This window comes from Oscarella lobularis, chromosome 1 (genome assembly GCF_947507565.1).
Source record: "Oscarella lobularis chromosome 1, ooOscLobu1.1, whole genome shotgun sequence".
NCBI classification, from domain to species: domain Eukaryota; kingdom Metazoa; phylum Porifera; class Homoscleromorpha; order Homosclerophorida; family Oscarellidae; genus Oscarella; species Oscarella lobularis.
In genome coordinates, this window is record NC_089175.1 from 137,089 (window position 1) to 159,678 (window position 22,590).

Here is a 22,590-nt window from a genome sequence, read left to right on the forward strand (position 1 = left end):
TTAATATAGACTAACTCAATGAATTCAAGCGCGCTGATTGGGCCGCACTGTACAGTGCGGCGGTACAGACTGAGTGTGCGCAGGTGACCAGACCCTCTCCTCCCCGAGCGAAGAGGTCTGGCCCCCAGACTAAGCGCACGCTGGGGTCGCCGCGCGGGCCGTTTGCTTGGTATTACGACGCCCCGATGACGTAGATTTTCACGAAATAGGAAGGACAATTATTTAAAACGACAATTATTGCTTTCATCTAATTAATTAATTAATTAATTAATTAATTAATTAATTAAAGCTACAGACTGAGTCCCGGATTACTCACCTGTACTCGACCGCGGATATCATTGATGTACGTTTTCGCTGCGATCGTTTCGGCACTCTTCTGCGTTCAAGTTCCCGCAAGCGCGGGCATTCGCTATCAACCAATAGGAGGCGTCCCATACTCAGTCAGCTCTCTGACTGACTGTCAGAGGCCGACTGGGAGGACCCACTGCACATTTCCCGCCGATTACACGGTGCCAGTTTCTATAGCAAACCGCCTGGTCAAGACAGTGGACGACAGCATCATCCCACTCTATGCCAGCGAACTATCTAACGACTCGGTGCAGTGCTCCGAGGCCGTGATAAACGTCTTGTGCGATTTGCTAGTCCAGCCGAAATGCCTGGGAAACGGCATGGTTGCATACGACCCCGACCTTCGCCAGGTACGTACAGTATAGACCCTCGCTAATCCGAACAGCGCTGTTTCAATTTGAGACCTGAGGGTCGGGTGTTTGAATTAGTGAAATTGTTCGGATTGCCGAGGGTGAAGCATGCGACTGATTATTTCACACAAAATATAGCGTAATGCTTCCGAACAATTTCACTAATCCCAACACCCGCGCGTTTGTTTTCCTTGGAGCTCGCATTGTGAGCTCTTGCATGTAGAGGTAGAGGAACACTGCAACATTATTAAATAACTTGCTTCTAAGGAAGGCCTCTGTTCGAGTTGCCCCCCCCCCCCCCCCCCCCCCCCATTTCTCTTTTCTAAGCGTTGCTATGCTGCGTTTGCCAAGTGCGGTAATGAGACGGACCTGTTGAGCTACATTTGCGCTAATCCGTTGTTTGACTTCGCTGGAATCTATTCCATGACGAAATGCGTCACGCCGAACGTCAATGACTGCATCAACACCGCTTCTTCGCCAGAATGGATCGCTTATTACGCCGAAAAGATGATTCTGAGCAACTTCACAGACGCACTTCGAGCAACGGGATTCAGCTCGAACTGCACGGCTCTTTTCATGAGATTCACCTGCACGCTAGCCACGTGCGGAAGCAATAATCAGCTACTTATGACCTTGACGCGAAATAACTGCGAGGCCGTCATCCAATGGTAGGCAGACAACCGAGTCAACAACGTACCTATTAGTTAAAATTATAAAATCTTTTATAGCGCACCTGCAGATGATAGGACTATTTTTCAGCAAGCCTTGGGTTGTGATGACTTACCAACCGCCATAGCTCCTACCACTCAAATGACGCCGTCCCAAAAGACTGACGACGCAACGAAGTCTTCTACTTCAACGCAAGAATCTTCAACAATTGCTTCTCCGACGTCTGCTGCTCGCTCGGTTGCCATGGCAATGGGAAATCTAGTTCTCCTGGTTTTTCTTTTTTTCATTCGGTAGTGCTTGAGGTGGCGAGACCTTGGATTTTCGTTTTCTTGCTGATTTGTTGTTCTGTTTTTTTTTTATGTAACACTGGGGTCTCAAAAAAACGTTTCTAGAATCACTCTTCACCTGATGCAATAGTGCACTTAGATTATGTCTCGAAGTATTCCGCTTAAGATCTGTTCCAGCTCCGATTTTGCTTCTGCAAATATTTCCAAAATACTAGCGAACGTTTATTGGCCAATCTCTTCTTACCTTTCCCTGCTAATGACCGAGAAGCAGCTTGAATCCACGACGCCTTTTTGAGACTGTCAAGAGCCGAAGGATAAAGAGCCAAAGCATTCAATAAAAGCTAAAAAACGCCAATGGTATCTATGTAGCCGCACCCAACTAACTCTCATCTACCTTTTCCTGCAAGAAACCACAGTTCTTCAATATCACTCCAGAAAGAAGCCACCCGCGCAGACAAAGCGCACTTTTCCGCGTCGAATTCACAAGCACTTCCAATATCGCTTTGTTGCAAACCTGCAGCTGTCTCTCTTTCACGTACACTCGCTCGACTACAGCTTTTGCATGTGTGCACGCGATAGATACCTCTGCTATCCGAGACGCTTCCTTTCTCGTAAGATTTTCGCTACGATAGCGCGCATCATGATTTTTTCACCAGCAAAAATTAAAAAAATTCACGAAAGAAAAATTGTGCATACTTCCACTACGTTCACATCGATTCCGCCGAGCGAAAGTATGGGATGGACATCTCTTTCGTACTTTCGTCTACCTCTATGAGCAGATTTTGCCTTGGTGCTGCGAAATCTGCAGTTTTCTCTTACCCTTTTATGCGCGTGTTCAAAAAAAGACGGTCAACTTTCGCATGCGCGCGTTAGGCGACGATATGTGCGCGTTTCCGAGCAGCTAAACTCGCTCGATTGCAGCCGTTGCATGTGTGCACGCTATAGCTACCTCTGCTTTTCGAGACGCTTCCCTTCTCGTAAGATTTTCGCTATGTTATAGCAGGTTTTTCCCTCAATCGCTCTTTTTCGGGGATCCGTGCTTACCGAAACTTTTTGACTCCAAACTGAATCGACCAACAGCTTAGAACTGTGCTGAAAAGCGTTAGTTTCCACCGCTTTCGTAGTACGCGCAGTCGATTCGAGATTTCCATAGCGCACGCTAAAAAAATTAAAAGTGTTCTTGCCTTGGTATGTAAGGTATTTTGACGCCCCAGGCGCACGATGATAGTATGGACGTTGATTCCCACGAAATAGAAAGGGCAATTTATTGCTCCCGTCTAATTAATTCAAATTGTGTAGGTAGGTCTAGTGTCACGACAAGTGAACCGTGACAAGTACATGCAAAAAGCTAAAGACCGAGTCCCGTATTATTCGCCTTTGAACTTTGCACCGGATACACGTACCTGTGCTCGACCGCCGATCATCGATGTACGTTTTCGCTGCAATCGTTTCGGCGCTCTTCTGCGTGGCCGCAAGCGCGGGAAGTCGCTATCAACCAGTAGAAGGCGTTCCCTACTCAGTCAGTTCTCTGACCGACTGCCGGACGCCGACCGGGATGACTCAGTGCACGTTTCCCGCCGATTTTACGGTGCCCGTTGTTATAGCAGACCGCCTCAAGATAGCGGACTACAACGTCGGCATCTACGCCAACCTAATTAAGGCGGCCGGCGGCTCGATGCAGTGTTTCGAGGCCGTTACCAACGTCTCGTGAGTCCAGCCGAAATGCCTGGGAAACGGCATGGTTGCATACGAGCCCGGATTTCCCCAGGTAGCCTACTACAGTATCCATGTAAACCCCCACCTACATTTCTCTTTTACTAAGCGTTGCAACGCTGCGTTGGCCAAGTGCACTAATCCGGCGTTGACAGCGTTGAAATCGCAGTTGCGCACGACCTTTTGTGATAATCCGTCGTTCGACGTCGCGGGAAACTATTCCATGACGAAATGCGTCACGCCCAACATCGATGAGTGCATCAACACGGCTACGTCGCCGGAATGGATCGCTTATTACGCCGAAAAGACGCTCGCGAGCAAAAATAAAAGATTTTCACCAACGAAAAATTGTACATACTTCCACTACTACGTTCACGTCGATTCCGCCAAACAAAAGTACGTGCACATATTGTCCTAAAAAGGGTAAGTCAAAGATAGAAGGCTGCAAGCTAAACTCGCTCGACTACAGCTTTTGCATGTGTGAACGCGATACATAGATACCTCTGCTTTCCGAGACGCTTCCCTTCTCGTAAGATTTACGCTACGTTAGCGCGGATCATGTTTCCCCGTTATTTCGGGTGTGTGTGCTTATGTACTGGCTTGGTATTAATTATGATGCCCGAGACGCACGATGATACGTAGTATGGACGTTCGTGACCGTGATTTCCACGAAATAGAAAGGCAATTAAAACGACAATTATTGCACGGTTTTACTTTCACAGGAAGCAAGTGACGCAATTGGTGACCGATCGAATTACTGTGCATATCGTACAGCAATATATGCCAAAAGGAAATGGGTTTTTTCAGATACTCGAACGGGTCCAAGTATGACTTCTCGCTTTTCGTTTCTCTAAGAAGCGAGAAGTAAAACCGAAAAGCGAGAAGTAAAACAGAGAAGCGAAAAGTAAAACCGCGACCTGAAGCGAGAAGTATAAAACCGAGAAGTAAGAAGCGAGACTGCATAAAGTGAGAACCCCTCGGCCATATCGTACGTAGGATCGACCGCCGATCATCGATGTACGTTTTCGCTGCAATCGTTTCGACACTCTTCTGCGTGCCCGCAAGCGAGGGCATTCGCTATCAACCAGTAGGAGGCGTTCCCTACTCAGTCAGTTCTCTGACCGACTGCCGGAGGCCGACTGGGATGACTCAGTGCACGTTTCCCGCCGATTTTACGGTGCCCGTTGTTATAGCAGACCGCCTCAAGATAGTCGACTACGACATCGGAATCTACGCCAACCTACTGAAGGCCAGCGGCTCGATGCAGTGTTTCGAGGCCGTTACCAACGTCTTGTGCGATTTGCTAGTCCAGCCGAAATGCCTGGGAAACGGCATGGTTGCATACGAGCCCGGATTTCCCCAGGTACTACAGTACATGTATAAACCCGGCCCCACGACTCGATTATTTCTTTTTTCCTAAGCGTTGCAACGCTGCGTTGGCCAAGTGCACTAGTGCGGCGTTGACAGCGTTGAAATCGCAGTTGCGCACTAACTTTTGTGACAACCCGTCGTTCGACGTCGCGGGAAACTATTCCATGACGAAATGTGTCACGCCCAACATCGATGAATGCATCAACACCGCTACGTCGCCGGAATGGATCGCTTATTACGCCGAAAAGACGCTCGCGAGCAACTTTACAGACACGCTTCTCAAAGCGGGATACACGTCGAACTGCGCGGCTCTTTACGCGAGGTACGGCTGCACGCTCAGCACGTGCGGAAGCAATAGCCAGTTGCTTACGACTGTGAGACGACAGGATTGCGAGACCATCATCCAATGGTAGGCAGACACAGTGCACCTATTAGAATCAATCATTTTTTTATAGCGCACCTGCGCTTGTAAAGCCTATTCTTCAGCAAACCTTGGCTTGTAATGACTTTCCAACCGCCGCAGCTCCTACAATGACACCGTCCCAAAAAAACCCGACTGACGATGCAACGAAGTCTTCTACTTCGACGCGAGGATCTTCGACCATTGCTTCTCCGACGTCTGCTGCTTGCTCGGTTGCCATGGCAATGGGAAATCTAGCGTGGTCTCTTCTGATTTTTCTTTTTGCTTTCGGTAGTGCTTGATGTAGAGAGACCTTAGATTTTTCGTGTTTTTTGTTTTCTCGCTGATTTGTTGTTCTGTTTTTCTTTTGATAAAGCACTGGGGTCTCAAAAAAACGTTTCTAGAATCACTCTTCACCTACCTGATGCAATAGATCTGTTCCAGCTTCGTTTTTGCTTCTGCAAATATTTCCAAATCTCAAATAGGACACGTGTCTTTCACTAGAGGAACAAAGCCAAGAGGAATCTAAAAAATTCACGTAATCAAATAAAATTTTCAAATTGACACGTGACTCACTTGTCCGTTTTGTTTTCACCATGTGATTTACAGCCTTTGATAGATCCTCTTCGCTTCCGGAATGTAGTTCTTGACCTAAAATCGGCAAAAATAAAAGATTTTCACCAACGAAAAATTGTACATACTTCCACTACTACGTTCACGTCGATTCCGCCGAACAAAAGTACGTAAGTCAAAGAAAAGATAGAAGGCTGCAAGCTAAACTCGCTCGACTACAGCTTTTGCATGTGTGAACGCGATACATAGATACCTCTGCTTTCCGAGACGCGTCCCTTCTCGTAAGATTTACGCTACGTTAGCGCGGATCATGTTTCCCCGTTATTTCGGGTGTCTGTGCTTATGTACTGGCTTGGTATTAATTATGATGCCCGAGACGCACGATGATACGACGTTCGTGACCGTGATTTCCACGAAATAGAAAGGGCAATTAAAACGACAATTACTGCTCGGTTTTACTTTCACAGGAAGCAAGTGACGCAATTGGTGACCGATCGAATTACTGTGCATATCGTACAGCAATATATGCCAAAGGAAATGGGTTTTTTCAGATACTCGAACGGGTCCGAGTATGACTTCTCGCTTTTCGTTTCTCTAAGAAGCGAGAAGTAAAACCGAAAAGCAAGAAGTAAAACCGAGAAGCGAAAAGTAAAACCGCGACCTGAAGCGAGAAGTATAAAACCGAGAAGTAAGAAGCGAGAAGTATAAAACCGAGAAGTAAGAAGCGAGACTGCATAAAGTGAGAACCCCTCGGCCATATCGTACGTAGGATCGACCGCCGATCATCGATGTACGTTTTCGCTGCAATCGTTTCGACACTCTTCTGCGTGCCCGCAAGCGAGGGCATTCGCTATCAACCAATAGGAGGCGTTCCATACGCAGTCAGTTCTCTGACCGACTGTCGGAGGCCGACCGGGATGACCCACTGCACGTTTCCCGCCGACTACACGGTGCCCGTTTCTATAGCAGACCGCATCAAGACAGTGGACTACGACATCGGAATCTACGCCAACCGAATAAATGACTCGAACTGCATTGAGGCCGTGACCAAGGTCTTGTGCGATCTGCTAGTCCAGCCGAAATGCCTGGGAAACGGCATGGTTGCATATGAGCCCGGTTTTCCCCAGGTAGAATCGAATCCACCCAATTGTGAACCCCCCCCCCCCCCCACTCAATATTTCTCTTTTTTTATAAGCGTTGCAACGCTGCGTTAGCCAAGTGCGGTAAAGCGAAGGCGGCGTGGCGCACTTACCTTTGCGATAATCCGTTGTTGGACGTCGCTGGAATCTATTCCATGACGAAATGCGTCACGCCGAACGTCAATGGATGCATCAACACCGCTTCTTCGCCGGAATGGATCGCTTATCAAGCCGAAAAGGCGATTCCGAGCGACTTCACAGAGACACTTCGAGCAAGGGGATACAGCTCGAACTGCACGGCTCTTTTCGCGAGATTCACCTGCACGCTAGCCACGTGCGGAAGCAATAATCAGATGCTTATGACCTTGACGCGAAAGAACTGCGATGCCGTCATCCAATGGTAGGCAGGCAACCGCGAGGAGTTGACAATGCACCTATTAAAAAAATCATAAAAAATGTTCTATAGCTCGCCTGCAGATGTAAAGTCTGTTCTTCAGCACACCTTGGGTTGTGATGACTTTCCAATCGCCGCAGCTCTTTCTCCGACGTCTGCTGCTCGCTCGGTTGCCATGGCAATGAGAAATCTAGTTTGATTTCTCCTGATTTTTCTTTCTTTTTGCTTGAAGTGGAGAGACATTGGATTTTTGTGTTCGTTTTCTTATTGATTTGTTTTTCTGTTTTGATGTAGCGCTAAGGTCTCGAAAAAAACGTTTCTAGAATCACTCTTCACCTACCTGATGAAATAGTGCACTTCGATTTGTATTCTGTTTCGGCTCCGATTTTGCTTCTGCAAATATTTCCAAATCTTAATCTTGAAAACCAACAGGAATCTAAAAATTCAATAAAAAGACGAATTTTTTAAATGATATACACGACTTACTTGTTTTGTTTCACCATGCATACGGCCTTCAATAGTCGACAGGAATGTAATGACAGAGAAATTTCCCTTCATCTTTGCTCTTCACCTAAAATCGGCAAAAATTGAAGATTTTCACGAACGAAAAATTGTACATACTTCCACCACGTTCACATCGATTCCACAGAGCAAAAGGATGGGATGGACATCTATTTCGTACGTTCGTCTACCTCTAGGTAAATATCGCTTTGTTGCAAAGCTGTCTCTCTTTCACTTACACTCGCTCGATTACAGCTTTTGCATGTGTGCACGCGATAGATACCTCTGCTATCCGAGACGCTTCCTTTCTCGTAAGATTTTCGCTACGATAGCGCGCATCATGATTTTTTCACCTCGGAATCGCTCTTATTTCGGGTGTCTGTGCTTACCGAAACTTTTTGAACTAACCAACAGCTTAGAACTGTGCTGAAAGGCGTTAGTTTCCACCGCTTTCGTAGCACGAGCAATCGATTCGATTTCCATAGCGCACGCTGGGGTCGCCGCGCGGCAGAAAAAAATCGCAAAAAAATTGACGTGTGCTTGGTATTATGACGCCCCAGTTGCACGATGACATTATGGACGTTCGTGACCGTGATTTCTACAAAATAGGAAGGGCAATTTATTGCCCCCGTCTAATTAATTCAAATTGTGTGGGTACACTGTAGTTGCACTACAGTATGGTTGCAAGCTAAAGACCGAGTCCCGTATTATTCGCCTTTGAACTTTGCACCGGATGCACGTCCTGTACCGTACGTGTATCCGGTGCAATACCTGTGCTCGATCGCCGATCATCGATGTACGTTTTCGCTGCGATCGTTTCGGCGCTCTTCTGCGTGCCCGCAAGCGCGGTCATTCGCTATCAACCAGTGGGAGGCGTTCCCTACTCAGTCAGTTCTCTGACTGACTGCCGGAGGCCGACCGGGATGACTCAGTGCACGTTTCCCTCCGATTTTACGGTGCCCGTTGTTATAGCAGACCGCATCAAGACAGCGGACTACGACATCGGAATCTCCGCCAACCAAATAAACGACTCGGTACAGTGCGTCGAGGCCGTGACCAAGGTCTTGTGCGATTCGCAAGTCCAGCCGAAATGCCTGGGAAACGGCATGGTTGCATACGAGCCCGGCTTTCCCCAGGTAGAATCCACCCAATTGCGAATTAACCCCCACTCAAATATTTCTCTTTTTTTTATAAGCGTTGCTATGCTGCGTTTGCCAAGTGCGGTAATGAGACGGCCCAGTTGAGCCCTTACATTTGCGCTAATCCGTTATTTGACGTCGCTGGAATCTATTCCATGACGAAATGCGTCACGCCGAACGTCAATGACTGTATCAACACCGCTCTTTCGCCGGAATGGATCGCTTATTACGCCGAAAAGACGCTTGCGAGCAAATTCACAAGCGCACTTCGAGCAACGGGATTCAGCTCGAAATGCACGGCTCTTTACGCGGGATTCGCCTGCACGCTAGCCACGTGCGGAAGCAATAATCAGCTACTTATGACCTTGACGCGAAAGAACTGCGAGGCCGTCGTCCAATGGTAGGCAGACAACCGAGTCAACGACGCACCTGTTAGTTAAAATTACTGTATAAAATCTTTTATAGCGGACCTGCAGATGATAGGACTATTCTTCAGCAAGCCTTGGGTTGTGATGACTTTCCAACCGCCGCAGCTCCTACAATGAGACCGTCCCAAAAGATTTGGCTTGTCCTGATTTTTCTTTTTTGCATTCGGTAGTGCTTGAGCTGGAGAGACTTTGGATTTCGTTTTCTTGCTGATTTGTTGTTCTGTTTTTTCTTGATGTAACACTGAGGTCTCAAAAAACGTTTCTAGAATCACTCTTCACCTGATGCAATAGTGCACTTAGATTATGTCTCGAAGTATTCCGCTTAGGATCTGTTCCAGCTCCGATTTTGCTTCTGCAAATATTTCCAAAATACTAGCAAACGTTTATTGGCCAATCTCTTCTTACCTTTCCCTGCTAATGACCGAGAAGCAGCTCGAATCCACGACGCCTTTTTGAGACTGTCAAGGGCCGAAGGATAAAGAGCCAAGCATTCAATAAAAGCTAAAAACGCCAATTGTATCTATGTAGCCGCACCTAACTAACTCTCACCTACCTTTTCCTGCAAGAAACCACAGTTCTTCAATATCACTCCAGAAAGAAGCAACCCGCGCAGACAAAGCGCACTTTTCCGCGTCGAATTCACAAGCTTCTCCAATGAACTCCACAATCAAATCAAAAAGTAGACGTTTTTCTAAAAAAATACTGCAAAAATAGCCAATGACGTCTACCTAACAATATCGACTTTCGCGATAATGATGCCTATGCCTCAAAATCATCGTAGATAGAGTCACACAGTTAGCTCTCAAGACAGGGCGCTCATTATCTTTATAAGAATAATGAACGTTTTCTTACTCAGCATAGGCAAAAGATGCTGAATCCGCTCCAAAAGTCGAGCAAACTGATCCCCATCAGCCACAAGAGCGGCTTCAAGTACGAAAAAGTTGAGTAAAACTCCGCAGCACGTCACCAACGAAGCCTACGTAAAACAATACAGTATTAACTCTCATAGACATCAACGTGTACCTCTGTCTCATTGCTCTTCTCCAGACTGTCCGACGCGTGGTAGAAATATGTGACAAGCACATCGAGACAGTCCGTCTCAATGAGTCGCTTCCTCGCCTTGTCATTGGCGGATAGGTGACACAGTCTGGGCAAAAGGAAACGCGTGTCAATCAAAGATTTTTTTCTAAATCAATATAAGTTTATGAGTAACCCGTCTTTATCTAATTACCCCAATTCGACTAGAAACGGTATCAGAGCGATGACGGATTCTTGCAGAGCAACCGTTTCTTCTGCGATCCAAGATCCAAGGAGACGTACAGACATAGAAACTAAAGGTGATCCTATCATCTATAAGAAGAAAATCAATAGGAGTCGTCTGTTTATTCTTTCCTAGCCATACCGCGTCTCTTGAATCTGAAGAATCAACATCAGCTAAAAAGGCAACAACATCTGCTAAGCAGTCTCGCAATCTAGTATGTATTTGACCAATAGTCTCAGCCCCAATTAAAGCTAGAGAAACGTACGTGTACTACAGACTTTTATTACAGCAGCAAATTTACCATTTTCCATTGTTACCAAAAAGGTGACGTAGTGTTCTAAGAGGCTGTACAGTATCGAAGCTTCCTTGTCTCTCTCCAAAAGCTAGAACCGCCTCAAAGATACTTCTATATTGATACTATATAAAAAATGCTTACGTCCTCGACAGATTTCCCATCTTTATCTTTGCTCTTGACCTAAAATCAGCAAAAATTGAAGATTTTCACGAATGAAAATTGTACATACTTCCACCACGTTCACATCGATTCCACAGAGCAAAAGGATGGGATGGACATCTATTTCGTACGTTCGTCTACCTCTAGGTAAATATCGCTTTGTTGCAAAGCTGTCTCTCTTTCACTTACACTCGCTCGACTACAGCTTTTGCATGTGTGCACGCGATAGATACCTCTGCTATCCGAGACGCTTCCTTTCTCGGAAGAGTTTCGCTACGATAGCGCGCATCATGATTTTTTCCCCTCGGAATCGCTCTTATTTCGGGGGTGTCTGTGCTTACCGAAACTAACCAACTAAGTAACTGTGCTCTGAAAGGCGTTAGGTTCCACCGCTTTCGTAGCAAGAGCAATCGATTCGATTTTCCATAGCGCACGCTGGGGTCGCCGCGCGGGCCGTTTGCTTGGTATTACGACGCCCCGATGACGTAGATTTTCACGAAATAGGAAGGACAATTATTTAAAAAGACAATTATTGCTTCCATCTAATTAATTAATTAATTAATTAATTACAGCTACAGACTGAGTCCCGGATTACTCGCCTTTATCCTTTGGACAGCTACACACGTACAGTACCTGTACCTGTACTCGACCGCGGATATCATTGATGTACGTTTTCGCTGCGATCGTTTCGGCACTCTTCTGCGTTCAAGTTCCCGCAAGCGCGGGCATTCGCTATCAACCAATAGGAGGCGTCCCATACTCAGTCAGCTCTCTGACTGACTGTCAGAGGCCGACTGGGACGACCCACTGCACATTTCCCGCCGATTACACGGTGCCAGTTTCTATAGCAAACCGCCTGGTCAAGACATTGGACGACAGCATCATCCCACTCTATGCCAGCGTACTATCTAACGACTCGGCCCAGTGCTCCGAGGCCGTTATAAACGTCTTGTGCGATTTGCAATTCCAGCCGAAATGCCTGGGAAACGGCATGGTTGCATACGACCCCGACCTTCGCCAGGTACGTACAGTATAGACCCTCGCTAATCCGAACAGCGCTGTTTCAATTTGAGACCTGAGGGTCGGGTGTTTGAATTAGTGAAATTGTTCGGATTGCCGAGGGTGAAGCATGCGACTGATTATTTCACACAAAATATAGCGTAATGCTTCCGAACAATTTCACTAATCCCAACACCTGCGCGTTTGTTTTCCTTGGAGCTCGCAATGAGAGTTTTGTGAGCTCTTGTAGAGGTAGAGGAACACTGCAACATTAATAAATAACGTGCTTCTAAGGAAGGCCTCTGTTCGAGTTAGCCCCCCCCCCCCCCCCTCCCCCCACTCATTTCTCTTTTCTAAGCGTTGCTATGCTGCGTTTGCCAAGTGCGGTAATGAGACGGCCCAGTTGAGCCCTTACCTCTGCGCTAATCCGTTATTTGACTTCGCTGGAATCTATTCCATGACGAAATGCGTCACGCCGAACGTCAATGACTGCATCAACACCGCTTCTTCGCCAGAATGGATCGCTTATTACGCCGAAAAGATGATTCTGAGCAACTTCGCAGACGCAACGGGATTCAGCTCGAAATGCACGGCTCTTTTCGCGAGATTCACCTGCACGCTAGCCACGTGCGGAAGCAATAATCAGCTACTTATGACCTTGACGCGAAATAACTGCGAGGCCGTCATCCAATGGTAGGCAGACAACCGAGTCAACAACGCACCTATTAGTTAAAATTATAAAATCTTTTATAGCGCACCTGCAGATGATAGGACTATTCTTCAGCAAGCCTTGGGTTGCGATGACTTTCCAACCGCCGCAGCTCCTACAATGAGACCGTCCCAAAAGATTTGGCTTGTCCTGATTTTTCTTTTTTGCATTCGGTAGTGCTTGAGCTGGAGAGACTTTGGATTTCGTTTTCTTGCTGATTTGTTGTTCTGTTTTTTCTTGATGTAACACTGAGGTCTCAAAAAACGTTTCTAGAATCACTCTTCACCTGATGCAATAGTGCACTTAGATTATGTCTCGAAGTATTCCGCTTAGGATCTGTTCCAGCTCCGATTTTGCTTCTGCAAATATTTCCAAAATACTAGCAAACGTTTATTGGCCAATCTCTTCTTACCTTTCCCTGCTAATGACCGAGAAGCAGCTCGAATCCACGACGCCTTTTTGAGACTGTCAAGAGCCGAAGGATAAAGAGCCAAAGCATTCAATAAAAGCTAAAAAACGCCAATGGTATCTATGTAGCCGCACCCAACTAACTCTCATCTACCTTTTCCTGCAAGAAACCACAGTTCTTCAATATCACTCCAGAAAGAAGCCACCCGCGCAGAGAAAGCGCACTTTTCCGCGTCGAATTCACAAGCACTTCCAATATCGCTTTGTTGCAAACCTGCAGCTGTCTCTCTTTCACGTACACTCGCTCGACTACAGCTTTTGCATGTGTGCACGCGATAGATACCTCTGCTATCCGAGACGCTTCCTTTCTCGTAAGATTTTCGCTACGATAGCGCGCATCATGATTTTTCACCTCGGAATCGCTCTTATTTCGGGTGTCTGTGCTTACCGAAACTTTTTGAACTAATCAACAGCTTAGAACTGTGCTGAAAGGCGTTAGTTTCCACCGCTTTCGTAGCACGCGCAATCGAGTCAATTTCCATAGCGCACGCTGGGTGTCGCCGCGCGGCAGAATACAATCGCAAAAAATTGACGTGTGCTTGGTATTATGACGCCCCAGTTGCAGTATGGACGTTCGTGGCCGTGATTTCTACAAAATAGGAAGGGCAATTAATTAAAACGACAATGTAAAGTCGCAAATAAAAGTCGCCCTTAATTAATTAAGAGAAATATGACCCACACGTTCGAATAAAGACCGCACTTTTTCTGCGGCTTCAGTTCTATTGACTTCAGCCGCGGCTTTTATTGGCGAATATCTCCCGTCAATTAATTTATTAATTGTGCAGTTACTATAGCATCATAGATAATACTAGATAATGATGGCCTTTCGTGAGCCATCATGGGATCCCCGAACACCCTCAGCACATTCTTATTACTCTAATTTTAGTAAAGCCTATTTGCATACTTTGCATCGCACTGCCTAACAAACGTGAATTGCCATGTTTCTTTTCCGCAAAAGCCTACAATTTGACTTCTTATGTAAGGGCGACACAAAGCTACACCCCTCCTAACCCTAACCTCTGCCTCTTTGGGTGATCGTGTCACGAGACCCATTATCAGCTCGCAGTTGGGTTTGCGTGCTGCGAGCGAAGCTCGCAGCACGACAAACCCAACGTGCTCCTTTACTGTGTTCCCTTTATGAACGTTACTGATAAAGCTCATTGCTATGTGCCCGTTATGTATTTATCCTTGATAAAGTAGCCTGTATAATATGCCTACTCCTTCCTGAAAAGTTTTAAACACAATCCGGGGTTCCTATCCACTGTGACGTCACCTTTTATGTACATTTTGTTCAAAATACGGGAGAGTATGACATCACAATGACTGTGACGTCATAAAGGCACCGGTGTGTGTGATTGGCCTAAGTTCGATTGTGACGTCAGGGTAACCGACAGAAAACACTTTGGTTTTTGGGCGATCACGTTTGAGAGACGCGCCCTGGTGTTCGGGGAATTATATCTATGTTAGAACGACACGTAAAAGTACAGTACACGCAACAGAGACTTTAGTAAAGACCGAGTCCCGGACTATATTCACCTTTGAACTTTGCACGTACCGGACACCTACCGGACACCTACCGGACACACGTATATTACCTGTGCTCGACCGCGGATTATTGATGTACGTTTTCGCTGCGATCGTTTCGGCACTCTTCTGCGTGCCCGCAAGCGCGGGCATTCGCTATCAACCAATAGGAGGCGGTGGTCGGCTCCATTAATTAATTAATTACAGCTACAGACTGAGTCCCGGATTACTCGCCTTTATACTTTGGACAGCTACCCGGACACACGTACAGTACCTGTACCTGTACTCGACCGCGGATATCATTGATGTACGTTTTCGCTGCGATCGTTTCGGCACTCTTCTGCGTTCAAGTTCCCGCAAGCGCGGGCATTCGCTATCAACCAATAGGAGGCGTCCCATACTCAGTCAGCTCTCTGACTGACTGTCAGAGGCCGACTGGGAGGACCCACTGCACATTTCCCGCCGATTACACGGTGCCAGTTTCTATAGCAAACCGCCTGGTCAAGACATTGGACGACAGCATCATCCCACTCTATGCCAGCCTACTATCTAACGACTCGGTGCAGTGCTCCGAGGCCGTGATAAACGTCTTGTGCGATTTGCTAGTCCAGCCGAAATGCCTGGGAAACGGCATGGTTGCATACGACCCCGACCTTCGCCAGGTACGTACAGTATAGACCCTCGCTAATCCGAACAGCGCTGTTTCAATTTGAGACCTGAGGGTCGGGTGTTTGAATTAGTGAAATTGTTCGGATTGCCGAGGGTGAAGCATGCGACTGATTATTTCACACAAAATATAGCGTAATGCTTCCAAACAATTTCACTAATCCCAACACCCGCGCGTTTGTTTTCCTTGGAGCTCGCAATGAGAGTTTTGTGAGCTCTTGTAGAGGTAGAGGAACACTGCAACATTATTAAATAACGTGCTTCTAAGGAAGGCCTCTGTTCGAGTTAGCCCCCCCCCCTCCCCCCACTCATTTCTCTTTTCTAAGCGTTGCTATGCTGCGTTTGCCAAGTGCGGTAATGAGACGGCCCAGTTGAGCCCTTACCTCTGCGCTAATCCGTTATTTGACTTCGCTGGAATCTATTCCATGACGAAATGCGTCACGCCGAACGTCAATGACTGCATCAACACCGCTTCTTCGCCAGAATGGATCGCTTATTACGCCGAAAAGATGATTCTGAGCAACTTCGCAGACGCACTTCGAGCAACGGGATTCAGCTCGAAATGCACGGCTCTTTTCGCGAGATTCACCTGCACACTAGCCACGTGCGGAAGCAATAATCAGCTACTTATGACCTTGACGCGAAATAATTGCGAGGCCGTCATCCAATGGTAGGCAGACAACCGAGTCAACAACGCACCTATTAGTTAAAATTATAAAATCTTTTATAGCGCACCTGCAGATGATAGGACTATTCTTCAGCAAGCCTTGGGTTGTGATGACTTTCCAACCGCCGCAGCTCCTACAATGAGACCGTCCCAAAAGATTTGGCTTGTCCTGATTTTTCTTTTTTGCATTCGGTAGTGCTTGAGCTGGAGAGACTTTGGATTTCGTTTTCTTGCTGATTTGTTGTTCTGTTTTTTCTTGATGTAACACTGAGGTCTCAAAAAACGTTTCTAGAATCACTCTTCACCTGATGCAATAGTGCACTTAGATTATGTCTCGAAGTATTCCGCTTAGGATCTGTTCCAGCTCCGATTTTGCTTCTGCAAATATTTCCAAAATACTAGCAAACGTTTATTGGCCAATCTCTTCTTACCTTTCCCTGCTAATGACCGAGAAGCAGCTCGAATCCACGACGCCTTTTTGAGACTGTCAAGAGCCGAAGGATAAAGAGCCAAGCATTCAATAAAAGCTAAAAACGCCAATTGTATCTATGTAGCCGCACCTAACTAACTCTCACCTACCTTTTCCTGCAAGAAACCACAGTTCTTCAATATCACTCCAGAAAGAAGCCACCCGCGCAGAGAAAGCGCACTTTTCCGCGTCGAATTCACAAGCACTTCCAATATCGCTTTGTTGCAAACCTGCAGCTGTCTCTCTTTCACGTACACTCGCTCGACTACAGCTTTTGCATGTGTGCACGCGATAGATACCTCTGCTATCCGAGACGCTTCCTTTCTCGTAAGATTTTCGCTACGATAGCGCGCATCATGATTTTTCACCTCGGAATCGCTCTTATTTCGGGTGTCTGTGCTTACCGAAACTTTTTGAACTAATCAACAGCTTAGAACTGTGCTGAAAGGCGTTAGTTTCCACCGCTTTCGTAGCACGCGCAATCGAGTCAATTTCCATAGCGCACGCTGGGTGTCGCCGCGCGGTAGAATACAATCGCAAAAAATTGACGTGTGCTTGGTATTATGACGCCCCAGTTGCAGTATGGACGTTCGTGGCCGTGATTTCTACAAAATAGGAAGGGCAATTAATTAAAACGACAATGTAAAGTCGCAAATAAAAGTCGCCCTTAATTAATTAAGAGAAATATGACCCACACGTTCGAATAAAGACCGCACTTTTTCTGCGGCTTCAGTTCTATTGACTTCAGCCGCGGCTTTTATTGGCGAATATCTCCCGTCAATTAATTTATTAATTGTGCAGTTACTATAGCATCATAGATAATACTAGATAATGATGGCCTTTCGTGAGCCATCATGGGATCCCCGAACACCCTCAGCACATTCTTATTACTCTAATTTTAGTAAAGCCTATTTGCATACTTTGCATCGCACTGCCTAACAAACGTGAATTGGCATGTTTCTTTTCCGCAAAAGCCTACAATTTGACTTCTTATGTAAGGGCGACACAAAGCTACACCCCTCCTAACCCTAACCTCTGCCTCTTTGGGTGATCGTGTCACGAGACCCATTATCAGCTCGCAGTTGGGTTTGCGTGCTGCGAGCGAAGCTCGCAGCACGACAAACCCAACGTGCTCCTTTACTGTGTTCCCTTTATGAACGTTACTGATAAAGCTCATTGCTATGTGCCCGTTATGTATTTATCCTTGATAAAGTAGCCTGTATAATATGCCTACTCCTTCCTGAAAAGTTTTAAACACAATCCGGGGTTCCTATCCACTGTGACGTCACCTTTTATGTACATTTTGTTCAAAATACGGGAGAGTATGACATCACAATGACTGTGACGTCATAAAGGCACCTGTGTGTGTGATTGGCCTAAGTGCGATTGTGACGTCAGGGTAACCGACAGAAAACACTTTGGTTTTTGGGCGATCACGTTTGAGAGACGCGCCCTGGTGTTCGGGGAATTATATCTATGTTAGAACGACACGTAAAAGTACAGTACACGCAACAGAGACTTTAGTAAAGACCGAGTCCCGGACTATATTCACCTTTGAACTTTGCACGTACCGGACACCTACCGGACACCTACCGGACACACGTATATTACCTGTGCTCGACCGCGGATTATTGATGTACGTTTTCGCTGCGATCGTTTCGGCACTCTTCTGCGTGCCCGCAAGCGCGGGCATTCGCTATCAACCAATAGGAGGCGGTGGTCGGCTCCATTAATTAATTAATTACAGCTACAGACTGAGTCCCGGATTACTCGCCTTTATACTTTGGACAGCTACCCGGACACACGTACAGTACCTGTACCTGTACTCGACCGCGGATATCATTGATGTACGTTTTCGCTGCGATCGTTTCGGCACTCTTCTGCGTTCATGTTCCCGCAAGCGCGGGCATTCGCTATCAACCAATAGGAGGCGTCCCATACTCAGTCAGCTCTCTGACTGACTGTCAGAGGCCGACTGGGAGGACCCACTGCACATTTCCCGCCGATTACACGGTGCCAGTTTCTATAGCAAACCGCCTGGTCAAGACATTGGACGACAGCATCATCCCACTCTATGCCAGCCTACTATCTAACGACTCGGTGCAGTGCTCCGAGGCCGTGATAAACGTCTTGTGCGATTTGCTAGTCCAGCCGAAATGCCTGGGAAACGGCATGGTTGCATACGACCCCGACCTTCGCCAGGTACGTACAGTATAGACCCTCGCTAATCCGAACAGCGCTGTTTCAATTTGAGACCCGAGGGTCGGGTGTTTGAATTAGTGAAATTGTTCGGATTGCCGAGGGTGAAGCATGCGACTAATTATTTCACACAAAATATAGCGTAATGCTTCCGAACAATTTCACTAATCCCAACACCCGCGCGTTTGTTTTCCTTGGAGCTCGCAATGAGAAGTTTTGTGAGCTCTTGTAGAGGTAGAGGAACACTGCAACATTATTAAATAACTTGCTTCTAAGGAAGGCCTCTGTTCGAGTTAGCCCCCCCACTCATTTCTCTTTTCTAAGCGTTGCTATGCTGCGTTTGCCAAGTGCGGTAATGAAACGGCCCAGTTGAGCCCTTACATTTGCGCTAATCCGTTATTTGACTTCGCTGGAATCTATTCCATGACGAAATGCGTCACGCCGAACGTCAATGACTGCATCAACACCGCTTCTTCGCCAGAATGGATCGCTTATTACGCCGAAAAGATGATTCTGAGCAACTTCGCAGACGCACTTCGAGCAACGGGATTCAGCTCGAAATGCACGGCTCTTTTCGCGAGATTCACCTGCACACTAGCCACGTGCGGAAGCAATAATCAGCTACTTATGACCTTGACGCGAAATAATTGCGAGGCCGTCATCCAATGGTAGGCAGACAACCGAGTCAACAACGCACCTATTAGTTAAAATTATAAAATCTTTTATAGCGCACCTGCAGATGATAGGACTATTCTTCAGCAAGCCTTGGGTTGTGATGACTTTCCAACCGCCGCAGCTCCTACAATGAGACCGTCCCAAAAGATTTGGCTTGTCCTGATTTTTCTTTTTTGCATTCGGTAGTGCTTGAGCTGGAGAGACTTTGGATTTCGTTTTCTTGCTGATTTGTTGTTCTGTTTTTTCTTGATGTAACACTGAGGTCTCAAAAAACGTTTCTAGAATCACTCTTCACCTGATGCAATAGTGCACTTAGATTATGTCTCGAAGTATTCCGCTTAGGATCTGTTCCAGCTCCGATTTTGCTTCTGCAAATATTTCCAAAATACTAGCAAACGTTTATTGGCCAATCTCTTCTTACCTTTCCCTGCTAATGACCGAGAAGCAGCTCGAATCCACGACGCCTTTTTGAGACTGTCAAGAGCCGAAGGATAAAGAGCCAAGCATTCAATAAAAGCTAAAAACGCCAATTGTATCTATGTAGCCGCACCTAACTAACTCTCACCTACCTTTTCCTGCAAGAAACCACAGTTCTTCAATATCACTCCAGAAAGAAGCAACCCGCGCAGACAAAGCGCACTTTTCCGCGTCGAATTCACAAGCACTTCCAATGAACTCCACAATCAAATCAAAAAGTAGACGTTTTTCTAAAAAAATACTGCAAAAATAGCCAATGACGTCTACCTAACAATATCGACCTTCGCGATAATGATGCCTATGCCTCAAAATCATCGTAGATAGAGTCACACAGTTAGCTCTCAAGACAGGGTGTTCATTATCTTCATAAAAGCATTCAGGCAAATCTAGAATAATGAACGTTTTCTTACTCAGCATAGGCAAAAGATGCTGAATCCGCTCCAAAAGTCGAGCAAACTGATCCCCATCAGCCACAAGAGCGGCTTCAAGTACGCAAAAGTTGAGTAAAACTCCGCAGCACGTCACCAACGAAGCCTACGTAAAACAATACAGTATTGACTCTCTCTCTCTCTCTCAGAGACCAACGTGTACCTCTGTCTCATTGCTCTTCTCCAGACTGTCCGACGCGTGGTAGAAATATGTGACGAGCATATCAAGACAGTCCGTCTCGACGAGTCGCTTCCTCGCCTTGTCATCGGCGGATAGGTGACACAGTCCGGGCAAAAGGAAACGCGTGTCAATCAAAGATTTTTTTCTAAATCAATATAAGTTTATAAGTAACCCGTCTTTATCTAATTACCCCAATTCAACTAGAAACGGTATCAGAGCAATGACTGATTCTTGCAGAGCAACCGTTTCTTCTGCGATCCAAGATCCAAGGAGACGTACAGACATAGAAACTAAAGGTGACTCCATCATCTATAAGAAGAAAATCAATAGGAGTCGTCTGTTTATTCTTTCCTCAGCCATACCGCGTCTCTTGAATCTGAAGAATCAACATCAGCTAAAAAGGCAACAACATCCGCTAAGCAGTCTCGCAATCCAGTATGTATTTGACCAATAGTCTCAGCCCCAATTAAAGCTAGAGAAATGTACGTGTACTACAGATTTTTATTACAGGAGCAAATTTACCATTTTCCATTGTTACCAAAAAGGTGACGTAGTGTTCTAAGAGGCTGTACAGTATCGACGCTTCTTTGTCTCTCTCCAAAAGCTAGAACCGCCTCAAAGATACTTCTATATTGATACTATAGAAAAAAATGCTTACCTCCTCGACACATTTCCCGTCTAAAATCATTCTCGTTTCCTTCAAAATTACCAAAGGTTCAAGAACAAAAAAAAGACGGAAGCGTGTTTTTTTACCACTGAAGTGCGATAGAAAAGCAACTTAAAAAATTCATCATCACTAGAATAAAAAATTATGAAGAGACATAAGAGAGTGGAGAGTCACCCCTACGTCTTCTCTCGTCTCGTTATTGTCCAGTCTAGACCCAAACAATTGGTCACACTAGAGGCAAGAGCCAAAGCACGTCGACAATATACACCAGCTAGCGGAGAGAAACAATCAATGACGTATCTTTCACTGTAAAACACTTTCCTACCAATTTTGCTTCGGAAAATGCTGTCAAGTGCGTGTTTGATGTTAGAAGGCCACGGATCAGTAATGGGGAGAGAGAGCTAATAAGCAACTAGTGCAGTCAAAACGCTCATAGAGAGATTTTCATACTCACAATCAACTGTTGTTGAAGAAGAATCGTAAGATGATCACATAGATCAAATTTTGCAACAGTCTAAAGAAATCAGAATATGAATGAGACATAAGTATGTGCATACTCTACCTGATCTTCCTTGAATTTTACTGCCAGATGATTAATCAATTCTAGAATAACCGAACTGTGATTGCTATACAAACGAGATGCTTCCTCCTCCTCGGAGGACGCAAGTCGAATGAGAATTCCAAGACTGACGTCACAACCTATTGCATACATTTCAATCAGAAGAAAAGACTGAAGTCAGGTTCTCCTACCGTTGCAAGCTCTTTTGACCAGACAAGGTACTGCCCCACGTTGAATCAATTCCATTCTCGTTTTCGTCTCCAGTGACATGGCTACAAGACACTCCAGACAGTCGCCAGCCATCGATACCAAATCAGAATCAGAACTATATTTAAAAAAATTAAAATTTATTTATGAATCCCTCTGTTGTACCGTTCAACGGCTAACGAAACTATTTCACAAAATAGAGGAATTTTCTCGATCATTTGCGGAGAAGTGACCTAAATAAGATCCTCAATCAAACGTATAGCAGCCTTGCAGCCCAGTTGTACCAAGTCTTTATCGGTTGCGAAGCAAGAGAGGACGGAGAGTGCCAGAGAACGAAAAACGTGAGCTGCACATCCCTCTGGCGCGACGTCTGCGCGAAAATAAGCGAAATGAGAAGAAGCTCGAGTCGCCTTACCGGTGTTAAGGAGTCTATCGAGAAATTTAAAGCCGACGGCATCGAAAATTCGACGGCGCGTCTCCGCGTTCAGTTCGTTCGCCTTCGCTATGCGCGTCACCTCGAAAATCGAGCCTTTTGGACGTGTGCGCGGCGAAAACGATGCCTTCTTACCAAAAGAAGACCTGCGAAGACTTCGTTGTCCGATGTGGACGAGTTCAGTAGGCGCAAACAGCGTTCTAAATCGGAAGCGGCCGCCATGCGGCAAAACACG

General features: G+C 46.1%; 6 protein-coding genes and 1 long non-coding RNA gene across 37 annotated transcripts; 6 read left to right on the top strand and 1 right to left on the bottom strand.

Moving 5' to 3' along the window:
• The first annotated feature begins 311 nt into the window (after nucleotides 1-311).
• LOC136193815 (uncharacterized) lies at nucleotides 312-1,764 on the top strand. Its single transcript, XM_065982809.1, has 3 exons — nucleotides 312-698; nucleotides 1,026-1,366; nucleotides 1,427-1,764. Exons 1-3 carry the CDS (start codon nucleotides 342-344, stop codon nucleotides 1,659-1,661), a joined length of 933 nt encoding a protein of 310 aa, XP_065838881.1. The 5' UTR covers nucleotides 312-341; the 3' UTR covers nucleotides 1,662-1,764.
• LOC136193631 (neurochondrin-like) lies at nucleotides 1,658-22,590 on the bottom strand. Of its 29 annotated transcripts, none has more exons than XM_065982649.1 (39): nucleotides 22,491-22,590; nucleotides 22,338-22,437; nucleotides 22,207-22,292; nucleotides 22,088-22,155; nucleotides 21,907-22,040; nucleotides 21,719-21,855; nucleotides 21,611-21,670; nucleotides 21,482-21,557; nucleotides 21,337-21,427; nucleotides 21,243-21,285; nucleotides 21,148-21,186; nucleotides 10,875-10,956; nucleotides 10,715-10,824; nucleotides 10,544-10,662; nucleotides 10,336-10,498; nucleotides 10,165-10,288; nucleotides 9,866-10,003; nucleotides 9,718-9,813; nucleotides 9,592-9,664; nucleotides 8,135-9,532; nucleotides 7,985-8,068; nucleotides 7,866-7,938; nucleotides 7,731-7,815; nucleotides 7,585-7,680; nucleotides 7,353-7,524; nucleotides 7,170-7,284; nucleotides 6,964-7,116; nucleotides 5,965-6,796; nucleotides 5,840-5,912; nucleotides 5,715-5,789; nucleotides 5,560-5,663; nucleotides 5,230-5,502; nucleotides 3,058-5,166; nucleotides 2,699-3,002; nucleotides 2,604-2,643; nucleotides 2,474-2,555; nucleotides 2,049-2,423; nucleotides 1,899-1,995; nucleotides 1,658-1,845 (listed from the first exon to the last, which is right to left on the bottom strand). In XM_065982649.1, exons 1-19 carry the CDS (start codon nucleotides 22,575-22,577, stop codon nucleotides 9,609-9,611), a joined length of 1,809 nt encoding a protein of 602 aa, XP_065838721.1. In that variant the 5' UTR covers nucleotides 22,578-22,590; the 3' UTR covers nucleotides 1,658-1,845; nucleotides 1,899-1,995; nucleotides 2,049-2,423; nucleotides 2,474-2,555; nucleotides 2,604-2,643; nucleotides 2,699-3,002; nucleotides 3,058-5,166; nucleotides 5,230-5,502; nucleotides 5,560-5,663; nucleotides 5,715-5,789; nucleotides 5,840-5,912; nucleotides 5,965-6,796; nucleotides 6,964-7,116; nucleotides 7,170-7,284; nucleotides 7,353-7,524; nucleotides 7,585-7,680; nucleotides 7,731-7,815; nucleotides 7,866-7,938; nucleotides 7,985-8,068; nucleotides 8,135-9,532; nucleotides 9,592-9,608. The 29 variants fall into 29 exon arrangements, with proteins under 29 accessions (XP_065838721.1, XP_065838754.1, XP_065838747.1 ...); XM_065982682.1 differs by having other exon boundaries at nucleotides 5,965-6,671; nucleotides 6,725-6,796; nucleotides 6,964-7,284; XM_065982675.1 differs by having other exon boundaries at nucleotides 2,049-2,168; nucleotides 2,238-2,423; nucleotides 6,964-7,284.
• On the top strand, nucleotides 3,066-5,544 carry LOC136193801 (uncharacterized). 2 transcript variants are annotated; one of them, XM_065982788.1, is made up of 6 exons: nucleotides 3,066-3,422; nucleotides 3,477-3,790; nucleotides 4,090-4,311; nucleotides 4,364-4,730; nucleotides 4,789-5,147; nucleotides 5,194-5,544. In XM_065982788.1, the coding sequence occupies exons 4-6, from the start codon at nucleotides 4,383-4,385 to the stop codon at nucleotides 5,438-5,440; spliced, it is 954 nt and encodes a 317-aa protein (XP_065838860.1). In that variant the 5' UTR covers nucleotides 3,066-3,422; nucleotides 3,477-3,790; nucleotides 4,090-4,311; nucleotides 4,364-4,382; the 3' UTR covers nucleotides 5,441-5,544. The 2 variants fall into 2 exon arrangements, with proteins under 2 accessions (XP_065838860.1, XP_065838870.1); XM_065982798.1 differs by having other exon boundaries at nucleotides 3,477-3,763; nucleotides 4,090-4,730.
• On the top strand, nucleotides 6,327-7,572 carry LOC136193846 (uncharacterized). Of its 2 annotated transcripts, none has more exons than XM_065982839.1 (4): nucleotides 6,327-6,399; nucleotides 6,481-6,838; nucleotides 6,907-7,250; nucleotides 7,317-7,572. In XM_065982839.1, the coding sequence occupies exons 2-4, from the start codon at nucleotides 6,500-6,502 to the stop codon at nucleotides 7,441-7,443; spliced, it is 810 nt and encodes a 269-aa protein (XP_065838911.1). In that variant the 5' UTR covers nucleotides 6,327-6,399; nucleotides 6,481-6,499; the 3' UTR covers nucleotides 7,444-7,572. The 2 variants fall into 2 exon arrangements, with proteins under 2 accessions (XP_065838911.1, XP_065838918.1); XM_065982846.1 differs by having other exon boundaries at nucleotides 6,344-6,428.
• Nucleotides 8,507-9,583, top strand: LOC136193835 (uncharacterized). The gene is made up of 3 exons (XM_065982829.1): nucleotides 8,507-8,881; nucleotides 8,941-9,284; nucleotides 9,350-9,583. The coding sequence occupies exons 1-3, from the start codon at nucleotides 8,540-8,542 to the stop codon at nucleotides 9,480-9,482; spliced, it is 819 nt and encodes a 272-aa protein (XP_065838901.1). The 5' UTR covers nucleotides 8,507-8,539; the 3' UTR covers nucleotides 9,483-9,583.
• LOC136193826 (uncharacterized) lies at nucleotides 11,633-13,013 on the top strand. The gene is made up of 3 exons (XM_065982816.1): nucleotides 11,633-12,048; nucleotides 12,385-12,719; nucleotides 12,780-13,013. Exons 1-3 carry the CDS (start codon nucleotides 11,692-11,694, stop codon nucleotides 12,910-12,912), a joined length of 825 nt encoding a protein of 274 aa, XP_065838888.1. The 5' UTR covers nucleotides 11,633-11,691; the 3' UTR covers nucleotides 12,913-13,013.
• Nucleotides 14,962-16,357, top strand: LOC136193862 (uncharacterized). Its single transcript, XR_010671486.1, has 3 exons — nucleotides 14,962-15,389; nucleotides 15,720-16,063; nucleotides 16,124-16,357. It is a non-coding gene; the product is annotated as an uncharacterized lncRNA (long non-coding RNA).